The sequence below is a fragment of the Bemisia tabaci genome, chromosome 4 (genome assembly GCF_918797505.1).
Source record: "Bemisia tabaci chromosome 4, PGI_BMITA_v3".
NCBI classification, from domain to species: domain Eukaryota; kingdom Metazoa; phylum Arthropoda; class Insecta; order Hemiptera; family Aleyrodidae; genus Bemisia; species Bemisia tabaci.
Genome location: NC_092796.1, coordinates 45,855,657 through 45,880,156, shown reverse-complemented (window position 1 = coordinate 45,880,156; position 24,500 = coordinate 45,855,657). Strand labels below are relative to the sequence as shown.

Here is a 24,500-nt window from a genome sequence, read left to right as displayed (position 1 = left end):
ACACACACACGGCAGCTGTGTGAAATATTCATTTCTTGATGAGAAATGGTGTATGTCAAGATGTACCTACTCGAGTCGCCGTAACCACAACATTATTAATTTGCATTTTACAAATGTGACAGTTGACAGTAAACAGGGAAATGGACCTAAGTTCACAACCACTGAAAATTGAAACAATAATATCTGAGCATGAAGAACTGTTCAATGAAAATTTTAGAATTAGAATGTCGAACTAAACAAAAGGTACAGTGGTTGGAAGTTAGCGATTTGAAAAATGTAGATTCTAGAGAAAGCTAATTACTATAGAAGAAACCTTTGTTCAGGGTACAAAATTGCAAGAAATTAATGCAACTTTGTCCTTTCCATTGCCACAATTATTAACTTAACCACTTAAAACTTATTCTTAAGGACACTAGCTAGAAATTTTTGTTGAAAGATCATAATCCATTTTTTTGACTTGACTCTGGAAAATGCTGAACGGAAAATTGTTTCTCCTTGGTCTAGTGTCTGTAGATAATTATGAATGGAAAATATCTTCAGCCCTCACAAGAACCCTGCAGGATGCGTGAAAAGAGAAAAGAACTCATTGCTTAACAGTTTCTTACAGTAACTATTATTGTAAACAAACAAATAAAAATGTTAAGATCATAAAATTAAATACAAGTGTACATTTAAAAACACAAATCGATGATTGACAAGGAACCAAGTGTTAACGGAACTGCCTGGCAAGTGTTTTTAGAAGTTGAGACAGAGTCTTTGGATTTGATGCGCTGAAAAAATAAACAAGAACACAATTAAAATTGGGATTTTTAAGTTAGAATGGAATCATTAATCTCAAAAAAAGCCAGCTTCCCTCTTTCAAATATGTGTTAGTGCAGTCATACTACGGTGGATAAGAGGAATACTTGATCCATCAGGACATTTTCAATATTGATTAAAATTATCTGATTAGGACTCCTTGTCACCATATCAAGAAGGATACTTTTTTGGAATCATGACCATCATAAGGGTTAGATTTTGGACTTGCTCAAAATATTAAAAAAACTGAGTGAGGAACCTCTGCTCATGTGTCTTATGGTTAGAAAAAGCAGGGAAAAAGAGAATGTTTTGGAAAAATTGCAAGTCTCTATCATAATCAGTTTCAAACTTGTGAAACAATTGTCACTCCTGCTATTTGACAATGGATTTGGATAAAAAGTCTTATTTAAGGAGTTATTTGGTGTGAAGAAAACAAATATAACATCAGATTTTCAAATTTCAGACTCCCTTCAAAAAGACAACCTACAAATGGCGCATCCAAGGAAACATAGTCTTCATTCCCAAAAAATTTTACCTATTACCTATAGATACGTATCAGATAAATGCACATGATATTATAGCATTTTTCCAATAGTAACACTAAAGTAGGGGGTCCTCAATTAAAATTGTTGACATTTTAAGATACAATTTTTAAGTCTATGATGGTTCCTTGCCACGAAATGTGGTTAGTTAGGGGGATGAGCAGTCCGGTCTCTTTCTTAAGGGTTGTTTGGCTCTGTAGAGCCCACATCGTTTAAAAGTGCCAATGTACTTTCATTCAATCCCTTAAAAAATACTCTAAGCCAGTCATTGACTCCGCCCTCACGCATTACTTTCCTCAGCTTTGACTGGAATGAGTTTTTTTTTTTTTTTTTTTTTTTTTTAAATACCAGTAGTTAGACTAAAGGTGATAGAACCGACATTTACAGGATCACTTCAGGATGAGCAGATTCCATGCTAGATGAGCTAGGATCAGAAATGGTAGTGGATCTTGAAAAGAAGTGCAGTGAGGTCTGTGTGGATTGGCCTTGTCCTTTACACCAATTTCAAGATATGCAGTGAAAGGAAATAAACAGTGATAAATCTGCTCATGGGTAGAATTAGAGCTTACCATGTCATCCCAGAGTAAAATTCTAATAGTTGTGTGTGACTGACAGTTTCTGTTCCGCCGGAGTTATGTGTAGGTAGTTTTGATAAGGCTTCTTGAAGCCACTGATGTACTGGCTGATGAAACAGAGAAGAAGTAGAATTAAATGTAAAGTCTGTGCTTTTAAATTATTCAATAAATAAATTGGACTACATTAGGCAAAAAGGAATCAAGAGAGATTACGCTTGTGGCTTGTAATTCCTTCCTTCAGTCCCGTCGACCAACAAGCATTTATCTGAGTGCACCAGCTATTAATCAAGGCAGGCTGTTTTCAGAGAAAAATTAGCAAATTTAATACAAAGTACCACTCAGGCAGATGATCTCAACTGTAAGAGGTCCACCACATAAAGCTTCTCTGTCTTTTCAATAAAGTAAACTGTGTTTGTCAAATTTGTTGTTTCTTTCAGTCGTTCCTATCATTTAGGCAAAAATAGTAATTTTTTTGGATTATTTCATGTTAAAGATCAGATAATACTGAAGGAATAAAGAAAAAGTCCATTTCTACTCGGCTTATGGTTAAACATGGGCTGGATTTACAATTTTAAAAGGTACCTAGGGCTAACAAGTATTTATTGCCCCCAGGTTTAGAAAATAATGACTTTTCTTAGGTAATGAGATAGCACAGCAGAAGAAAAAAGGAGCCATCACTTTTGAAAATTACTGTCCCCAAAATCCTCGCCTCCTAAAACTCTTGTGCAGTAAGGAATGAAGTTGCTGAAAATGTATAAACTGAATCAGTACCTCTAGCAAGCTCTTTTTTCAAATGAGTAGCTCATCAAAAAATTATTTTGCAAGTCCTTTGAACTAACAAGCCATAAAATGAGACATAGAGCACATGAAGGTACATCCAACTGATAAGACTACTTGTTGGTAAATTGGCATGAAGATCTTGCTAAGCACATCAGAAAGGGCTAAAGTACATGAAAGAAACTCAGATGCGCAGACTGTACTGCTTATTTTCAATTTCACCCCGTCCTCACAAACTTTTTTTTTTCAATTGCACGCGATCAAGTTTGCCCGGAGAGAGAGATATAAAACCTAACCTGAGAAAAAACAATCTTGCAAACTGCAAAGACTCATATGTTTCTCATGTTCAATCAATTTGAAGCATTGGATTTTGTCTTTTTATCTAAAAAAGGGAAAACAAATGCTTCAAAGAGGATTGTTTGTTTCTTGGAGTAAGGTTTGCTTGTGTCTCTCTCCAGACAGACTTGATTGCTGGCAACTAGGAAAAAAGAGTCTATGAATACTGTAAATTTGAGAATGCTCAATACGGACTACGCAAATTGTAAGCTTCAAAAATTATTGTAGAGAATGAAGTGCTTGACAGGTTTTGCTTTGCAATTCTACTTTTAAAAAGACTATTGTGTTGGCTGTATTTTATGAGTGCAACGGATTGATTCCTTTATAAGTTGCTAAAATTATGTTTCAATAAAATGAAATACTCACCACTTTTTGATATGTTAGTAATTCAAAGAAGGTGCCGGCAATATCCACAATCATATATGAAGGTAGCAAAAATATTGAGGCCTGAATTAGACTATCGACTAAAGATTGACCATGGTTTACCAAGACTTTAACAACAAGTTCTTGCTTGACGGCGCCATCGTTTGAGGACTGAAAATGTCAAGAAATTTCATTATTCATCAAAATTATCTTGAAAATAATTTAACTTTTTTTTTTCATTTTTTTTTGTTTTCTTTTTTGACACTTGAGTAGGGAAATTACATCTTATTTTAAAATATGATGATCATTAGTGATTACGAACTATTGGGAGCAGTGAGCTGCTTGTAAAAACTGACATAAACAAAGGTGCTTTTTAAATATGAAAGGAATAAATGTGTATTGAGCCAAAAGAAAAAAAAAAACTCTGCCATGACCCATTTCTGGAAATATTTACCCACTTATATTTTTACCCTTCTTGCGATAGTTGTAATTAAAGCACTGTAGTCCTGGCACCCTCAATTGACAGCAAATTAGCGACTCCACAAAAACAAGGGTTATTAGCAGGAGCATCAAAAAGTGAACAACACTACTCACAGCATGACATTTTCCACAGGAGATGAGATCACAGAGAAATTTGGTGACTGATGCATTTGCATCTTTGTGGTCTAATGTTACAGAATACACAGCCAGCTGCATGATGAAACTGATATTTTCGTCTGACAATGTCAGAAATGGAATTGGAGCTCTCAGGATAAACCTGCAAAACAAAACAAAAATTCTCAAACACACAAAAATTTTAAAGTGAGGCTTCAGCAAGCCTGAGTTACAGCGGTTCATTCCCAAACTATGCAATGTTCAGGAGTTGGTGGGGGTCTTTGCTGACATTACATGGGGTGGGAATGTATCAAGCGCAGCATTAATCAACAATCTTGAGTGTTTTCCCTAAGTTTTCAGAGTATATTTTGGCCATCGTCTACACGAATTTACATGAATTGATGCTTCAGTAAAAAACCACTATCCAGTTGAATGTACAGCGATACTCATACTGGTTAAGCCTTGTTAGATAGCTACAGTGAAACCAAAAAGTGAAATAATAGCCTACCTCTAGCGCCTCAAGGCAACATTATTAATTGAAAGAACACCAAGAGATGAAAGGAATTAAAATCTAAGAATTTACCACCAACATTGACTACATGGTGATGGCTACACTGTGTGTGGAGCATTACCATGTAATCATTGTTCGTGGTGGGTAAATTTGCAACTTTCGAGATAATTTTCCTTTTGTTGTTTTTGAGCTGTACAGTGCAGAGGCGTCCAGCATTTTTAGTCATTTTGTGTGAATTTCAACTTAGTCTTTGCATTATGCCTTTTTTACCATGTCTAACAGCTATCTCAATAATTTCTGTAAATTTTTTTGTTTGTAGTCTGGGAGTGAGGGAGGGAGGTCTACTTCAATGTTACATAATTTAGGAAAACATGGCACAATGACATGGGGCATTGCTAGGTAATATGTGCTTCCTCTTCAAAATTTCTCGAGAACACAATTTGCACGACAAAAATTACAGAGGTTAATTTCTAACCAGGATATTAGCATTTTTACTTCGCACTGGTTACAAAAAATTTGGATTTTCTGTTCAGAGTAACCAGAAATTACACAAGTAAAATTGCACACTATAACGTTTTTGACAGGCATCTCCATAGAGCGGTGTTTTTTCTCTGCCCTGATTTCTTTAAAGTCTTAAAAAAGTGCAACTGCTAAGTCAAAGCGCCAAGACTGAAAATGGCTTATTTTCATATTGAAGAAACTGTTACGGATACTTTTGGTATGCAATTTAATTCAAGTATATTACGGTGTTTTTTTGAGCGGGAAGTCTGACTTTATGCATTGAAAAATATTTACATCTTGGTTAGGAGTTACTTTCGATAATTTTTGTGTCACAAATCATATTCGTGGTGACATTTTTATGAGGAAGCAGGTATTTAGCACCTTGTCTAGTGGTCCATTCAGCTTCAATTTAATTTAAAAAGCAACATTAGAATACGACTCATGGAGGGTGCTAAACCTGATACATAACCCTAAAAAGGATAAAAAATCATTAGCTCTCTGCTGAAGAGAAATGACTACCTCAATAACATGTAATTAATAATGAATCTCACAAACCTTTGGCATAGTCTAAAAAAATCATCTATGGTGTCTGGATGATGTTTAAGGGTTAATCCACTGATAGGCTGACCATTTTTCTGCAGGTGCATGAACGTTGGTGGAATGAAGGCCTCTAACATTTTCAATAATGGTACTTGATTGCTTAAATCTGCTCCATATTCGTCTACTAAAACAGATCCTAGATACAGGAAACAGCTGTGCTGATGTTCATTGTATAGAGTTACTAACTGAAAAGTAAAAACAACAACAGTTGAGTTATCACATCTGAACTAGATCGATATAAAATTAATTGCATTTTGCATTTATTTTGGTGCTTGCCATTAAGGACTCCAGCAACTCATGGGTCATACCTGCACTAATGCTTTCTCAATTCCTCACTTTCTCTTTTTCTAGGTTAAATTGAAAAAGAGAATTTGTAGCACCTGGATAAGGTCTTTTTCTATCAGGGTCAAGCAGCTTAAAAAATGCTTGAGCTCCATGTGGATAACGCTATGGTTTATTCATGAAGATATGAAATCATTGATATTCCTTTTAATTCTATAAGAGGGTCAGCAAATTAATGTAGCATATTTTGGAATGCAGCAAAACTTCAATTAACATTTGTTGATATGACAAAAGTGGTGTAGTGGTTATAGCCCTTGCTCTATGATTGGGAGGTCCCAGGTTCGATTCCCAGCCAGGTGACCTGAGTTTGATGGTCTCAAACAACGGTTATTTGGAGCTGGCTGGTTATTAGGGACAGTAATGCGCAGGATTATCCCTCATGGGATGCTTGAAGTGAAAAAAAAAGAGAAAAAAATCTTCAGATTAACAATTTTTCATCCCGTCCCAAAACCACCCTTTTATTTTTCGAGGTAAATAGTTATTTTGAAATATTTCAATTTGATAAAGGATATTTTACGTCCAAGCACTGTCTTTCAGATGTAAAACAGCCTTGATTTTACAAATTCATGGGTATTACAGAAATTCCTACATCCATGCTTTGTACCTAAAGACAGGATTCAGATAGCTCACTGTCTGACAAAATGGTACAAAGGAATCAAAGCTTAAAAATTAATATGGGACAGACCATTTGAAATACTGGTGGCATGGTCGTTGTGAAGGAGGCAGCAGAATGACTCCACAGAATCTTTATTATGACAAAATTCTACTCGTTCCTGCTGTCTTGTAAATTAAGAAATTTGAAAAAGAAGAAAATTGGAAATTTGAAGACACTATCGCCATTGACAATCCTATTATTGATCCTCTAAATCCTGCAGATAAGAATCAGAAAAAGGAAGAGGATAGGAATGTGATCAGGGGCTCAACCCTCATTGTCTTCTATATTGCAAACAATGCAAGAAAAATTCCCTTACAAGCGTCTTTGACGCACACCAAACAACGAACATGCGCTGTTTACTTCATTGCACAGTTACCTTTGGCATAAATAAAGTGGTGTAAGTAAAGATGTAGATTGGTCGATGGGGTAGATCAGTTAAAATTCAACTAATGTCAAATTAATCAAACTCATTTGAAGGGGGAATGCAGTTTACCTCGCTGAAAATTATCTCCCTCTAACGTAGACTCTAACTTTAGGACAACTGCAATAAATTTGTTCTCTTATAGATTTTTAAAGTCTTACCAGATTTTCTATGGGAATAAGAAGTTGATTCGAGTGTTTTCCAATACACCTAACTGTGAATCGGAGGCATCTACAACATCGTTCCATTACATATATATCAGCTTTAAAAGTCTGACAAATTTTTTCTAAGACAGGCCAACACTGGAATAAGATAAAAGAGAAAAACAATTAGTAAAAACTCTAAACCTTAAAGGTTAATGTTTACCAAAAACACAGCAAGTAAATATGTAGGCAAAATAGTGTTTAAAGGGGCTTCACTCTCACTTGTGTTATCTAGATGTAATCTGCTGTAAAATTAAAGAAATGGGCAACAAGTCAAGGTAGGAATTTTTGTGTTCTAATATGTAAGTCCTCTTCAAAATTTCATGTAAAACACAATTTGAGCGACGAAAACAATTTTCTCTCCCTTCTGTTCTTTCCTCAGCAAATTAAAATGTATGCAAAACCATTTGATAATTAAATAAATTGATTAATTTTTGATCTTTTTATCTATAAAAGTAATTTCTTTATTCAAAATTTAAATTTTAGAAAGAAAAAAAAATATTTATTTGATTTTTACTTCGACTAACACAGAGGTTGGTTTTGGTCAAAAATAGATAAAAACTAAAAATATTCGATTCGAATTCGAAACTTTTTCAAAATATTCGATTCGATTCGACATCAAAAAAACCACATTCGCACAGCTCTACAAAAAATTAAACTTACCTGCTCACAAGAAGAGCCAAAGTCTAAATGAACCAAATTGCACACTACAACGGTTTAGGTAGGCTTCTTAATTGATCAAAGTTACTCTGGAGCTCTAGGTTGTTCAAGATGTTTAAAACGTCCAACAGAGCCAAAGCGCCGAGATTGAGGTTGCCAGAGACTGTTTTGATAACGTTTATTGTACCATTTGACTCGAGCAGATTATGGTTTTTTTCATGAACAGGAAGTTTGAATTCATGCATTCAAAAATTTTACAAACCAGTACCTCACCTATGAGTTACTTTCATTAATTTTCGTTGCACTGATTTTGTTCCATGTGAAATTTTAACGAGAAAACAATTTATAATGCTTGAATTTGTACCCTGTCTAGTGGTTCATGGTTTTCACTAAAAGAAGAAAGCTGCAAGGACCTACGGAACTAAAATCCTTGGCAAGTAGAAACTTGACATAGACTTTTCTTGATGACTTCTGAGCTTCTTAGGAATGCTTGCATGTTCGAGTTTTTTATAAAGTGGTTCTGTCAAGTTTAAACATCTACCAGACCAATAAATGAGAACACGAAACTGAAAGAGGCAAAATAACCTACCTTCAACACAACCTCCAGACACGGGTGCTCATGAGAGTTATCAACTTTGGGATTAACAGATCTGAGAATGGCTGCCAGTCTATCCATCCATACACAAGGATTTGCCTTAATACTTTTTATTACATCTGTAGAGTTCTGGAAAAAACGATTTCATCATTACTGACTAAGAGAGACAAATTTTTCATAAAAAATCTCATTTACTTTATTCTTGAGAGGTGAAAACTTTGAAGTACCAGACTGGCTTTACTTAAAGTTGACTGATTTACTGACTGCAGAATCAGAAGTTACTTCATTTATAATCATTCTTTTTGGTAAATACATAAATGAAAATCTGACAAATAAAAACTGAGATTCTTGAAATCACATTCCAAAGGAGAAGGTATCAACTCTCGTAAAAATCACTTTTTGACAGAAGATAGAACACAAATCATTCCATAGAGAGCAGAAATATAAGAGGCCATTTACTGTTAAACTCTCAAACAAGCCTTAAACAAGAGGATTCATCCAATAATTGGTAATAACAGGCTCTACAGGCAAGTTTTCCGGAAAATTTGCAAAATAGGATAAAACAGGTTGATCATTGCTAGTTTGTAATTTAGTGCTCTTCCCTAAGTCGTCAATCTATTTTTAAGCCTTATGTTTTACACAGAGACCTTTATAGAAACAATGAAAAACGAGCAGAAAAAAAGTTTTAACAACAAACAATTCAGGCTTTTTGAAGTTCATCGCTGGTTATTTTTGAGCTAAAATGCAAAAAGAAAGAAGAAGGAGAAAGAGCTATTCACTACTCGACTAGGGCAAAGAGTGCCTTTACTTTTGCTTACATTCGACAATTAGTGGGTATCTAAAAAAACAGAGCATGGCATCCTCGGGGTGTCTACTAAAACAGGCTGGCCAAAACCCCGTACTTTTAAAGTACTTTTTTATTACATTCCCAAGAAATTCAGTACTTTTCAGGGGTCCGCGAATCTTCGCATTGCTTCGCTTCCCAAAACGAAGCGCAAGGTTGGAAAAAGCGAAGCGAAGATTTCGCCCTCTTTTGGAATCGATGCCGAATGCCGATGATTGATGGATAATTCTCAGCGTAAACCGGTTCTTTGCGGCCACTCCGCGTATAAGCGCCTTTTCTCCTAACCTCAATTCCATCATAATAAAATTTTTTACCTCCTTGAGTCACTAAGCTTATGCTTATAATCAAGGCAAGAGAACATATTTTAATTTGTATTCAAAGATGATTCTCAAGAGAGATATGCCTTCTTTTTAATGGATTTAAAACATGATTAAACTTACATTTAGCAGTTCTACAAGTGCTTTGACTTGAACCTCACACATTTCTCCAAAAACAGGGAGAATGTCATTATGGGGTAGTAAACTGACAGCATAACCTAATCCTGAAAAACAAAATAAACAGGGAAATCATTTTTGTGATGCAAGCTTCACTGAGATATGAAGAAAGTAGAGAATAGACAGCAGGATCAAAATTCCGTACGGAGATTGTGAAAAAAAAACAAGAAATTTATTTTTTGAATCCAGAAAGCAGTAACACCAAACGGTTCAAACATGTTTTGGAAGACCCTACAAAAGGAAGCGTTATTTCTCTGCAAGGACAATTTTTTGTGCAATTTTACCATTCACGTTGATTTTCATGTACTAAAAACATTGGACTTTGACTAATTGTAGGCCAATGTAAAATAGTATGAAAGAAACAAATGAAAAAAAGTTTTAAAAAAAGAAAAACCTATTTGCAGGACTCAAACCTCAACCTCCAGAACTTAAATGAGCCTTTATGAGTTTTCCACACACTTTTAAAAGCTATGAATGGCTTTGATCGCTACATTTTCCCCTTTCATTTTGAACTTAAGACCTTCTTGATACCATTAGTAAGAAGAAAAGGGAATTTTTAGTCAAGAATAATCTCCAGGTAGGTACGTCAATGTGCCGAAATAATTTCACACAACACTGCAAAATTGAATTTAAAAGATAGTCGATTGACCTTTCTAATCTCTGCACTTAGTCAAGTGACAAAGGTTGCTTTTTCAAGTAGATTGAGCATTCGCCAACTTGGTATACATACCTTTCAGTATTTTGCAGGCGGAATCATTTGAGATTGCTTTTGAATCCAACTGATGAATAATGCTAACCACAGGCAACAGACTTTCAACATGAGGTACAATGTGAGTTTTTGCAACGGAGCATATACTGTGGAACGCATCTGCAGCTGTGTTTGCAACATGGGGTTGCCTTAGACAGGCAATCAAAAAATTTAAAACAGGTTCTGAAACAAATGAAAAAACATTCAATAGGACAAAAGTAGAGGTTTTATTTGATTTTGCATGCAGATGATATTATTAATCTGAGGCTACAACCAAACAGGAATAATTTCATGGAGTACTGCTGGTAAAAAATGATACTTTGATAAAGAAGAGAAGTAATTGGGGACCAAAATTAATCTCATCAAAATAATTTTTTTCAAGTATTTTAATTCATTTCTAAAGTCATGATAAAAAAAATAATGACAAGGTGCTAATCTGAAGCACTGTTCATGGGTTCTTTTGGACTGAAAAATTCCTTTGAGGAAACATGCATTTTTCAGTACATATGATAAAAAGTACCTTAAATAAGGAAATATCCGCTTAAAAATATTTACTTGCTTCAGTTCTTTAATTTTTGGGCCAGTTTTGTACAAAATTCTTTGAAAATCCCAAGTTTTGATCTGCTATGTGTCCTGAGTTTATCGGCTACTTTCATTGAAAGTCAACAGTCAACTATTACACCAAGGAGCCTTTCAGAGGCTCCTAGTTTGTACACGGAGAAGAGCTTAGACACAAATACATAAATTGTCGAATGAAATTTGGCAACAGCTGATATCTTTTGTAGAGTTGGGCCGGGTATCCGGCGATTATCCGGATTGCCGGATTATCCGGCGGGATACCGGATATCCGGCTCCGGCCGGATACGATTTTCGCGAGTATCCGGATCCGGCCGGATAATCGCGCTATCCGGTTTTTGGACCCGCCGAATAGTGCTTTTTTGGCCCTGAAAATTTCGATAAATTTTTGGTGATATTCTTTCTTTTTTCTTCCCTATCAATACAATTTTCTGTATTTTTTCCTGAAACTTTTGACTTTTTTTCAGTCATGGTAATTGTTCGACCTTTACTACCGGAATAACGCACATGTTCTGCTAATTGACGCGATCGCAACGTAAATTCCTTTAGTCCGCGACCCGCGTGTTTCACTATGGAACGCCGTTAGTGTCAAAACCCTTTTCTTGCGCGCGCGGAATTTTTTCTGGCGCGCGGAAAGAAAAAACCCGTTTTCGATGAAAATCTCTGAATTTCCGGATTCCGCGCCGGTTTTCGATATATTTGCGCCGTTTGTGTCAAAACTATTTTTGTCGGCGCGCCGCTTCAAATCTGTTCCGCGCGCGGAATTTTCGATGTATCGATTCCTGCTCGCAGTTTGTGTCAAAACTATTTTTTTCGGCGCGACGCTCCAAATCTGTTCCGCGCGCAGAATTTTCGATATATCGATTCCTGCTCGCCGATCGTGTCAAAACTGTTTTTTCCGGCGCTGCACCAGAAAATAATTCCGCGCGCCACATTTTCGATATATCGATTTTTCTGCGCGCGGAGAATACAGGGTGATCCAAAAGTCCCTTCCACCCCCTCTAACTTTTTACCTAATTGAGGTAAAGATTTGAAACTTGGGGGATATTCCTAGGTCAAGGGGAGCTACTTTTTGGCCCCCCCTAAAATTTTCAGGGGGCCCCCCTTAGTGGGGCAACGGCCCCCAACTTTTAATTTTCAAATGAGAAGACCCCCTTTGTGATAGCTCGTTTGAAAGAACATAAGAAAAGAAAACTTTTCACGCAAACCCGAAGTCAATATCTCAAACCGTTTCAAAATGGCGGCCGGTTAAAGTTCAAAATGGCCGAAAATTCACATCGGTTATTTGTCGATGGATTTGCGCGAAAATCGGTATGTAAGGGTATTTTGACACGAGAAAAACGAATTGGATGTTAGATTTTCAAAAGAACCAAAATTTCCAAAATGGCCGCTGTTTAAAGTTTAAAATGGCCGAAAATTGTCACCTCGGTTTTTCCTGATGGATTTGCCTAAAACTTGGAATTTGAGAGTATTTTGGCATAAGATAAACAAATTTGAACTTAGATTTCTAAAAAAAATCAATTTTTGGTCATTTTGAACTTTAACCGGCGGCCATTTTGGAAATTTTGGTTTTTTTTTTTTAAATCTAACGTCAAATTCGTTTTTCTCGTGTCAAAACACCCATTCATACCGATTTTCGCGCAAATCCATCGACAAATAACCGATGTTAATTTTCGGCCATTTTGAACTTTAACCGGCCGCCATTTTGAAACGGTTTGAGATATTGACTTCGGGTTTGCGCGAAAAGTTTTCTTTTTTTATGTTCTTTCAAACGAGCGATCACAAAGGGGGTCTTCCCATTGGAAAATTAAAAGTTGGGGGCCCCCCTGAAAATTTTAGGGGGGCCAAAAAGTAGCTCCCCTTGACCTAGGAATATCCCCCAAGTTTCAAATCTTTACCTCAATTAGGTAAAAAGTTAGAGGGGGTGGAAGGGACTTTTGGATCATCCTGTATTCTCCGCGCGCAGAAAAATCGATATATCGAAAAAGTGGCGCGCGGAATTATTTTCTGGTGCAGCGCCGGAAAAAACAGTTTTGACACGATCGGCGAGCAGGAATCGATATATCGAAAATTCTGCGCGCGGAACAGATTTGGAGCGCCGCGCCGGAAAAAATAGTTTTGACACAAACGGCGAGCAGGAATCGATATATCGAAAATTCCGCGCGCGGAACAGATTTGAAGCGGCGCGCCGACAAAAATAGTTTTGACACAAACGGCGCAAATATATCGAAAACCGGCGCGGAATCCGGAAATTCAGAGATTTTCATCGAAAACGGGTTTTTTCTTTCCGCGCGCCGAAAAAAAATTCCGTGCGCGCAAGAAAAGGGTTTTGACACTAACGGCGTTCCATAGTTTCACTTTCATAGATGCAGGTGGAAATTCAAGGCCCGAATTTTGTTAGCTACGACCGATCGTGAGTCGAGTAAACTTAACCTCAAAAATCGCGACATTTTTCTAGCGAAAAAGCACTATCCGGATCCGGTACTATCCGGATCCGGCCGGATACTTTTTTGAATTATCCGGTATCCGGATCCGGCCGGATACAAAAAACCGATATCCGGATCCGGTTCCGGTGACGCGAAAATTCCATTTCGGCCCAACTCTAATCTTTTGGTTCCATTTCAACAATCACTGCGAAATTGTAACTTGAAAACTGAAGGAGGGGGTACTTACCTACAAAGTGGGGATGAGCATCAATCCAGTCACACAATTCTCCTAACAATAAAATTGCTGTATTCTGTACAGCTACATGAGTTGATTCAATAGGTAACCTTAAGACCGCTTCCAGTACTTCAGGTACTACTTCATTTTCTTTTCTACAAAGTGAGTGAAACAGTAAATTAGAGATGGAATTAGAATTACAGGAAATTTGATGAGCCCTTCACCTACGATTCACCTTTCTGGACCGAGATATGTATCAGTTTTCAAGAAGCCATAAATGACTGAAATAATTTTATTTCATACTTGAAAGTAGTATGTGCAAAAAAATATTGATACTAAAACTTTAGAAACACCTCTTGGTTTGAGGCAATGCAGACTTTCTGTCATACTTCATTTCCTGCATGGAAACCCACTTAAACAAAAATCTTGAAAGCTTCTATGATTTTCCCTCTTAATGTGAAGAATATTCTATGAAAATTTCCATCCGTGATGTAAATTCAAGCTCCTTTTAAAGAATAAAAACTGAGTGGACATTTTGAAACACCATAACTGAGATACGCATTTATGCAGTTTTATCTTTGATATGAAAAATACATAATAATAAAAGCTGATCACATAAAATTACGGTTGTCTGTTGGAGAGACGTAAAAACTGCTGGTACATTTTATGTCTTCAGATTCGGAATTCAAAATGAAGAGACCAACACACTTTCTTACAAAATATTTGATGGCGTATATTCAAAAAGCCTAGACTAAAACCAAAGTTTCTTTAGTTTACCTTTGCATCAGTCCAAAATTGCGACCAGCTCGCCCCTCCCCCCCCCCCCCCCCCTAGTACAAGGGAGGAGCAATGAATAATCTGACCGCATTAAGTAGAAAGGAACCAAGTCACATCAGCCATTGCCAAATTTCATCGGAGAATTTATTTTAAAGTAAGAAACCGGTAAGAGAGTTTCTTCGGAAAATTTCAGGGGATTCCCTAAGTGGTGTACAGCAAATTCTTTGAAATTTGCAAAAAAATCTGGCAAACCGTTTTTCTGTGAAAAAAATAGATTATTCTATTGATTCTGCAATGGCTGATGTGATTTAGTTCCTTTCTGCTTAAGCAGTCCATTTCACTGAGTACCTTTCTGTTTGTGTGATTGAACACTAATAGTAGAGATTCCTCCTAACTTTTTATTTGAAACTTTACTCGATTTTTTGCATTTTTCACTAACTCAATGTTTCTGTTACATGATTAAAACATGTTGAACAATAATGATTCTGACATGCGCTAAGGCACTCGCTAAATTTTCCTCTTGAGCTCCCATTACAAAGAGAGCAGAGAAGAGATTTATAATAACTAACCATATCATAATTTACCAGATGAGACCTCCATAGCACATCGCTAGGAAATAGGAACTAATGAAAAATTCACAGGCTTCAGAGAGATCAAAGAAAATTTAAACATTAGTTAGGAAAATGACTTACGGTACTATATTCTTAGCTACAGCCTTCATGATAAAAAGAGCAGACTCTAATTTAGGCCATTGAATGTTCGGCTTCCAAAGGTACACAGACATTTGTCTAAAACAAACTGAAGATCCAACAATGAAAATTACGTCTTTAATAAGCTCGTAAACTCGTTTCCTGAATTCGCTGAAGTCGTCACCACTTTCTAGTAAGCCTTCCTAAAAAGTAATTAAAAAACAAAGTTAGTAGAGAGAAAAAGTAAGCAAAAATATACAAGAAACAACTAAAAAGGAAGATGTAAACAAGACTGAACCATAGTTTACAATATTTATGCAGAGCCAACTTGAATAAAAATTATGATCCTCTCCTGTAAGGCTGCAAAAAAGAATGTTTCAAAATTCCTTACTGTTTGAATTATGTGCACTGATCAGATCTTCTTTAAGGCGTCATAGGTAACATACACTTCCAAAAAGATACTCCTTAGGTAACCAATATGATTTAGGGGGCGGATTGGGGCCAAAAATGCTCCTCTTGAGTAATTCAATGAAAGTGTTGATGAGAAATATGGACGGTGTAAGTCGGCAATCACATAACTTGTTGGCAGTGTCTGAAAATTTCCGCCTCTATATTATTTCTTTAAAGGAGAACAAATTGACATCATTCCTTGAAGTTTATGAAGAATTTTCTTTGCACAGAGAAGAAAAATTATGGCAGTTTTAAAGAATTGCTATCGTTTAAAAAATAAAGTATGACAGGAAGTCTGCAACGTCGCAAACCAAGTTACGTGATTGCGGACGTACACCGTCGATATGATAATGGTGCTGAATCGATAATCAAGAAGATCTCTCTTTTCTTCCCATGGCCGACCGGAAAATTTTCCAGTATGATGTGCAAAAGCTTACAATCAATAAAATCCTTCCAAATGAATCCAATGCAGCTTTCCCACCTTACGAGAGAACTTTGACGATATGAAAATCATTAATGCTTGAGCCATACAAATTGATTTCAACAGTGCAACAGCACCATTGCAAACACTTATTGTGCTTTTGAAGTCTAGTTGCACATTATGTCTACAAAGAAAGGAATTGAATTGGTGCAAAAACGGAGGAACGTTTGATGCATTCTTGATTTGTAAATACATTTTTCACGTACATACTAGGTTGGCTCTCATAATAAAAGGAAATCAAATTAGATGAGTGGATAATGGGAGACATAACTTCCTCAACTTGGAAACTTTCGCAGGATGACTTTGAAAATCAACATTTACACCCAAAGCTCCAACAATTGTAATGAATATTAGAGAGGATATTCTTCCTGAACTTACCAAATCAGAGTCTAATTCATTTTGCCCTTTTAAAGCGTCAATTAATTTTAAAACATAAGGTTTAAAAACTTCCGTCAGACTGTCATCATTCTTTTGGTATAAGCTGTCAGAAAGTCTATGCCAAAAACTAAACGTAATTGATGCAACCTAAAACATGAAAAAATACACTCTTATCATAATCAAAAATAAAACTATAGAAAATTAAGTTTGGAAACATTTGTAAAATTTTTAGGGGAAAAAAATAAATGAAGAAGAAGAGAGGATTACTAAAAGTGATTCAAGGATTAATGTGTACTTTTGTCAAATTTTGTAGGTTCAGATTGACAAATATATTTGCTAGCTCCTAAAAATCTGATAAATTGGGATCTTACCACAGTATTTTGCACTGGTGCTTCAGTCATGAGCAGATCAGCGATGAAAAATATAAAGTCTCAATTCGTGCACCAAATATAAACTTTTTAATTAACTTGTTTCTACTTTTTCATTAAAGAGGAAAAAAGTTGGGCATAAATTGACAAAATTTACCTCATAATCATAGTGGGTAGCACATATCAGTAGAAGATCAAGTGTCTTCATAGAAAAGTGATTAGTGTTCATTTTTTCAATGAAAAACTCCGCTAAATCAGTAAATATCCTTGCATAGTTGAGAGCTCTGTTAAAAGAAACAAAAGAAGAAAAAATTGTTACTTCCTGAAAGCTGCAATTGTATGAGGGTGTATGGTACAAAAACTGAAATAGGCTAAGCAAAGACCTAACAGATTACTATCAATAAAGAATTATTCTCTACCTTGTCTCCATGAAGACGTCTCAGCACTTAGCCAGGGCATACTATTGCTACTTTAATGGTTCATTGGATACTACACAAACGCTTAATTGAAAGCCTCATATTTTGCAAGTTCTTCAAAGAGAGTAATTCCTCTTGACTTTTTTTTTTTTCCTTCATTAAATATATAGAAACTACAAAATATTACACAAAATATTAACCCTAGCTTGACTAACTTCTGACAATTTAACACAGAAATCCAAAACTAAAGGATTAATCATTGCTCATTCATGACAAAGATCGGAGCAGTTCTTCTTATAAAGCCTGCATAGCTTCGATGCATGAAAAATATTATGTTAAGTTTAAAAAAAAGCTAAGTATACAGTGACAACTAGAGCAAAGCTAGAATTACAATCTTCTGTAATTTTGATGTTCATTCACAGAAATAGTTACGGAGGTTTTAATTAGAGTCAGCTCTGAGACCTGTTTGCAAGTGTCTTCATGGCTCCATCAAGGATGGAGACGAAAGTCACGAACGAACTGCGAGGGGGAGGGGGGAGAAGGCAAACAATTCAGAATCCAAGACGTGGAATCCGTTCTTGTATTCTATGAATGGCCCCTCAGAGTTTTTTTTATCTTAGAAAATAATCAATCGTAAGAAATGCTGTTGTATCAGTGGAGATAAACACCTCTGACCTCAAAAGTGGAGCGAAGTACTTTAAAAAAGTAAAACATGCTTGCATACTCACTTCTCTTCTTCCTCTCTCGTGCTGACTAAATGGAAAAGATCCTTCAAACTTTCTACACCTAAATATAACTGAGTATCGATTTCACTTGGATAATTTTCATCAGTCTGGAGGCACTGAAAAAGTGCAGAGAGACAATCTCCTGCAGATTCATGGAGTTCCATCATACCCTGTGACAGAAAGAATAATATTAAACAAGAGGCTCTAGTTCAAGATTAATATGTTTTTACTGGCTCTCCTTTAAGGACAAATAATTAGTGGCGTCACTTGTCGGATGGGAAGGGGGTTGGGTTTGAAGTTGCCCCCCTCCCCTGTTTCAGAGCCTAAAGAAATTAGGAAAATAGATAACAGGAAGAAAGAAAAAGAATGACGGGAAAGAGACAGGCTTCCTTTTTTAAATCAACGTTAAATATCCTCATCATGCAAGTTACTTACTTACTTAGGTATTAGTTATTCTGACAAGCATAAAAAAAAGTTATTTGCCCTCTCAAGATTTTGATGAAATGACACCACTGTAAATGATATCCTATGCAACAGATAGAGGCTACTTTTTACATGGCAATGAACAAATTTCTATTCGTATCCTATCAACTCATATGATAATTTTCAAAAAGCAAGGGTTGGGCATGCACACAAACTAAACTGAGGAAATTAGGTTTTTGATGGTTTAATAGTAATTAAAATGCCCCGCTCAAGCTCATGTGTCCTCATCAACTGGTTAAGTTACATCAGTGGATCTAATGATCTCACCAAGATAGGCAACTCAACCAATAGCAGGAAACCTACAGTTGGCTTTGTCAATGGTAATGGAGAACGGTTTTAGCAAACGTTGGTCTGGACTAATACATGAAAAATGATCTATTCAATTTACACAGACATTCCAGAGCCACTCAATCAGATTGTGTCCACAGCTAACCAAAATTGTAAAGCTATACAATGACTTTGATCAACGTTGGTTTTTAAACCAATGACCACAGTGAGGCAGCAAATAAAGTTCAAATTTTGCAGTTTTTGTAATTAGCATCTGCCTGAGGCAGTCAGTGAATCATGCCCAAAGTATTTAATAGGCATACATACTTCCTTCTCCCTTCCTTCAATACATTTTTGAAGGAGGTACAGCAAATTTTTTGAATTTATTTAATGGATAGAACTACGGGTAGGGTTTTAAAATGCAGTTAGAAATTCCTCGATCTGAGGTCTGTTGGAGACTTTCATTGAGGGTGCTGATTGGTTTGGTCGCATAAAATGAAGGAGCCCTTGTGGAAACAGGGAAAACTTGGGCAACCCTGTTCAATTTTGTCCCTTTTTTCATTTTCACAATATTTTAGCAGTGGAAAAGTCCCATTTCAGGAGGATTACTCCCCCCTCCAACCCCCCCCCCCCCTTAGAGATGACAAATCATAAATTTTGGTTAAAATGGGCGATGACCAATTGAATTTGTGGGAGGGCAAGCTTTCTACACACCTAATCCCTTTTGCACATAAGATGCACATGGAAATTATCTGGTCACATAAAAAACAAAACGAATCCTAAAAGTGTAACATTTTTTTAAAATTTTTACGTCAAATAAAAAAAATAAGATTCTATTTAGTCACCCTGAATAAATTTTCAAGTCGATGGTTGGGTGAAGTGTTTATGATACCACTAAAAAGATCTTCTTGGGTAATAAAAAAGAAACTTACATCAGGACTACTCAACGTATGGAACGCAAATTTGATGATAAGATTGTCAGCTGCTTGGACAGGAGGCACAACGTAGATTAACACCCATGATGTGTAACACTGCAACACTTTGTTTTGGATGGTTACATTGTTCTCAGCATTCTTTAGGCAAACAGTCTGAAAAAAATAAGAACTACCGATTACTTTCACTAGAAACACAAAATATAGAGAAGTAGGCACTTTCGATGTCCAGTGTTTCTAAGAAGGGCGAAGAAGATCAGGAGCCTTCTGTGAGGTCAGAATCATTTTTGCTTTCAGGATTGAGACTGAGAAAAATCAGTTAACTGCTACTTTACAGTGTCGGGAAACTTAAACTGTGATGTAAGTTTTTAATATTCATTTTTTTAAAGCTGGAAATTTTTAAGTAAAGCATCTCTCGTATAGTGGAATACAAACCAAAAATTCGAGAAATGCGAAAATGGGTGATCAGGCTGTTTTTGCACAAGCTTCTTTGACAAAAACAACATACTCAGTAGAAAACAAAGGGGTGAGAGATGATGTTACATTTGATGCACATGTAATATGTCAATAGCATAGTACTATCCATTATTCTCGTTGCTTTTTTTTTTTGTTTTTCGATATTTTAGTGCATTCAAATCTTGACCTTTAAAGCCAGAATATTTCAATCCATTTTCTCCAGATTTACTTGAAATTAGTGGCATTTAAGACTAAATTTATGCAGCAATTTAAAGTAATTTTGATCTTCACATAAAAGTCTGTCACTTTATTATCACTTCAAGATGAAAGCAACATTGTAAAGGAACGAATAAAAAAATTAATCTCTAGTATTAATATTAATTGTTTTGGTTAAGAAGTGACCCATTTAATATTCTGATTATTAGGACAGCTTAAAAAATAACTAGTTTTTCGAACATGTTAGACCAGAGAGAAAATATAAAATTGATAGAAACATTAGGAAAATGTGAGCACAAATTCGACAGGATTAATACATACCCAACATTCAAATAGCATGGGATGGAATGCCCGGAATTGCTCTAGAACTTCTTGCCTCCTATTTTCTCCTAACCTTAGTGCTCTTGAATTCAGCTCTTCTGGTAGGACCTTGAGGATTTCTAGAACTGCTCGGGAATTGACAGGGTTCAACTGTGTGATGAGTTCTGAGATAGGATCTTTCCAGCTACTCATTTGTAGAGCTAAGTCAGCCACAGCTAAGCACAGCTACAAAATTATAAAGTATTCATGAAAAAATGCACCAACATAACAAGAAATTAAGTGATCACAATAAAAAACAGTTTATGCGCATTGCATTACCTGCTCACAAAAGAATGAAAAGTTGAAGGCATAATAAAGGAGAGCAGAGTTTCCATAATGTTTAATTTCTTCAATTTCTCCGCTTGTCCTGGCTTTTTATGCTTTTTACTGATTTTTTAGTTTCCAAATTCTGAGAATTGCCTGACCCTCTAACGAAACTTCCACTTGATTCTGTTTTCTTTTGATTACGTTGACTTTTAGGTACTCAACTTTGCATGCATTTTCCACTTCTAGACATTCACATTGGGGGAAAAAGGTACTCAGAAGTTGTTCACACTATCTTGAATGGCAACAACTGATGTTGCCGAGCCCACATGTTATTCTTGAAATTCCCTGACTATTCCAGAGACCTGCAAGTTCTTTGACTTTCCAGGCTTTTTGGACGGCCACAAACCCTCGAATGGAATTAAAAGACCTTGATTCAGAGCAAGATGACAAGAAGCTGTAAAACAAAGCACTAGTCATGGCTCTGTCATACAGAAAAAAGTGCATATTTATTAGCGAATTTCTCAGTTCCACACAGAGTCGATAATTTTAGGCTACAGATTTACAAATTCAATTTTTATCTAGATGTAGTATGAGTCATTGACATTGTCCTCTTTCCTTTTTGAGGGTTTAATGGTTTCACACAATCAAATCATAGAAAAATGGACAAAAAGTTGAAAAAAATTTGCTTCATTCCTTTAAAATAGTTTTGATAAGATCTTGGATTTGTCTGTTCTGCATAGCCAAACTTTTGAGCTTTTATGGTAAAAGATACTATAACAGTAATTTCAGCCGGTAAAGTGACATAAAGTGTATGGTTTTTTACAGGATAAAGCCATATTCAGGTGAGAAAACGTTGAAAATGTACTTCTTGAACTCGATCATGATGATAATAGTAAATTGGATATCAAAAAAGTGCGGCCCAGTACAGACCATTGACCACTTAAAAGAGGAAGTGAAACAGACGGTAAATGTTTTCCTCTAATTTTTTTGAGGAAAAAAGGTGATGAGATTACTTACTAACCTGGGTGACAATTGGAGGACTAGTTGCGTGATCAATATTGGCAATGTGCTTCAAAAGTGAGTCTTTCAAGCTTATCTGATTTTCAAGAGGAACTTCATGGAAGGAGTACTGGATCTTTGTTCTCAAAGTTTGTGCAGCAAAATAACAGCATTCAATATCAACTTTCTGGTACAGCATTTCGTCTGCTATTTTCCAGGCATAAAGCTGGAATAAAAAGAGAGAAAAATTAGAAATTTTAGATGCAATAATTTTGAACATTAATAGGGATCATTTTAGTACCTAGCTGCAAGCATTTTGAATGAAATGTAGTGCCAGTTTCAGTGCTGTAGTAAGGTAAGAGTAGTCTGCTGTCAGGACTAGAGTCCCAGACCAGGGAGAGGTGGATCTCCATATTCAGCCAAACTCTTCATGCACATATAGAGAGCAAATACATAGGCGTGTTGTAGTGATTCTAGGCTAGAAGTCCCTCAACAAAGTGGCGACCCTACGAATGCAATGGGTCAGTTTCGCTGGTCACTGAATCGTGTTTTGATGCTTGATTCTTGCACATTAGCAAAAAGTAATAAGATCTATCCAAACAGCATCTTTCTACATTCAGTTTTAGCTGAGATATCGTCCTTAGAAAAGTCAGGTTTTTGACGTCATCCACCGCAGTTAGTGACTCCCTTGGTTTCTTCAACCTTGCTTTCATCAGTCGGTGTGACGCGCATTTGCACTGGTAGTGTTCAACGTAAAACTGGGATGAAAGCAAGGTGGAAGAGACCAAGGGTATCATTACCGCAGTGGATTACGTTAAAACCCCGACTTTTCAAGGGGCGATATCTCGGCTAAAACTTAACGTAGAAAGCTGCTACTTGGAGAGATCTTATTATTTTGACTAATCTACAAGAATCAAACATCAAAACACAATTCTATGACCAGCGCAACTGACCCATTTCTCCCTGCATGTGAATGGAGAGTTTAATCGAGAATGGAGGTGGACTCGCAGCTCAGTGTGGGGAATCTTCCCCATTGCAGCTTAAACTTTAAGAGCTTTTATAGATCTTCAAAGTTTGTTTTAAGGCAAACCAGAGGCACCATCATGTTTCTAGGGAAATTATCTAAGAGGAGAAGAGCTTAATTGCAAATTCTTATGGCATACTGCAAAAGCTCCAGTTAAAGATTAAGACAAAACCAATCGACCACATCAGAAATGCATCCTAAATATACGAATAATCATCAATAAATTCAAGGGCTGACTTTCTAGGTACAACTTCCTAGTCATTTGTACATTTGGTGGTACCTTGAAAACTTTCCGACAAAAGTTTCAAATTCAATACCTACACTCATTATGACAGCTCTCTCCGAATAAGTAAGTCAACTTTTAGACTGTTACAGGAGTTCTGATAATTTCATTTATTATTTCAATACTACTTAAATTGGAGATGGTAGAACTTTCATTGCACTTGAAAAACGCAACACTATCACTTGATCTTAGCCTCTCATTTCGAAGCACGTATGACATAATTGAGGTAATGAACCATGAAAGCAACCCTGAAGCCTGTGACAGATTTAATTTAATGCAAACTTCATGCCATAATACAGATCCGTAACCAGCTTCCAGTGACAACAGAACAGGTCAGACGTCAAAATGAGACCAGCTCTATTGAGCGAGCAGCTTGCACTCAGCTTTATCCTCCGAGACACTACCTGAGTGCTTACACTCTCGTAAGAGGAACATTGGCTGGTATCTTTGGCGAGGAGTGTGAGTAATTCGAAGATTCTTCCTTCGATCTGAGCATTTTGAGAGACTAACCTCAAAGCCCTGCTACCTGTCCTTGTTTACAATTGGATGACAGGGTTCGTCTCAGGTGAAGAAGCACGACTGAGTATGGCTTCATCTTCAAGGTTATCGGAAAAAACATTGGGAGTAGATTAAAGATCACTCCAGAGGCATGAATGCAGAGTAAGCAACGAATGACTACAAAACCAGCCAAGATTCATTGCATACTTGGTCAACTAAAATTTGGATTGTGTCGCTCTCGGGAGCAGTGGACACATGGAATCACGAGTTCATCAAGAAAGAACCTCGGTAGGCCCGAGGCGGTTAGGGGATGATAAAGAAGTGGTCAAGAGAAAGAAGTAAACCTTAGTGTTGAGAACAGGAGGTAAACACTGAAGATTGATAGTTAAACTTACGGATTTTTGAAACTCTCCCAGCCATAACGACGCCTTTTCTTTCTCGGTGACATTGGAATCCTTGAATAAGGTATAAACTGCTTGTAAACCGTTTCTATAGAAGGAGGCTCCATGAGTTAACATTAATATATATTGCAAATATTCAGGATTCACTGAATTTAAAAGGAAATGCTGGAACCACTTAGTTCAGAACGTATTCAAATTTGAATTCAGACTGGACAAATTAGATAAAAACACCGT

General features: G+C 36.4%; 1 protein-coding gene across 1 annotated transcript; it reads right to left on the bottom strand.

Moving 5' to 3' along the window:
- Window positions 1-590: 590 nt before the first annotated feature.
- On the bottom strand, window positions 591-24,500 carry LOC109038107 (transportin-3). The gene is given in 19 exon segments (XM_019053062.2): window positions 591-770; window positions 1,910-2,022; window positions 3,395-3,562; window positions 3,986-4,148; window positions 5,553-5,782; window positions 7,177-7,317; window positions 8,468-8,602; window positions 9,758-9,858; window positions 10,542-10,742; window positions 13,809-13,951; window positions 15,266-15,465; window positions 16,572-16,718; window positions 17,097-17,223; window positions 18,084-18,250; window positions 19,763-19,918; window positions 20,756-20,980; window positions 22,083-22,286; window positions 24,261-24,346; window positions 24,349-24,500. Coding segments are annotated over 19 exon segments (2,793 nt in total). The 5' UTR covers window positions 24,374-24,500; the 3' UTR covers window positions 591-709.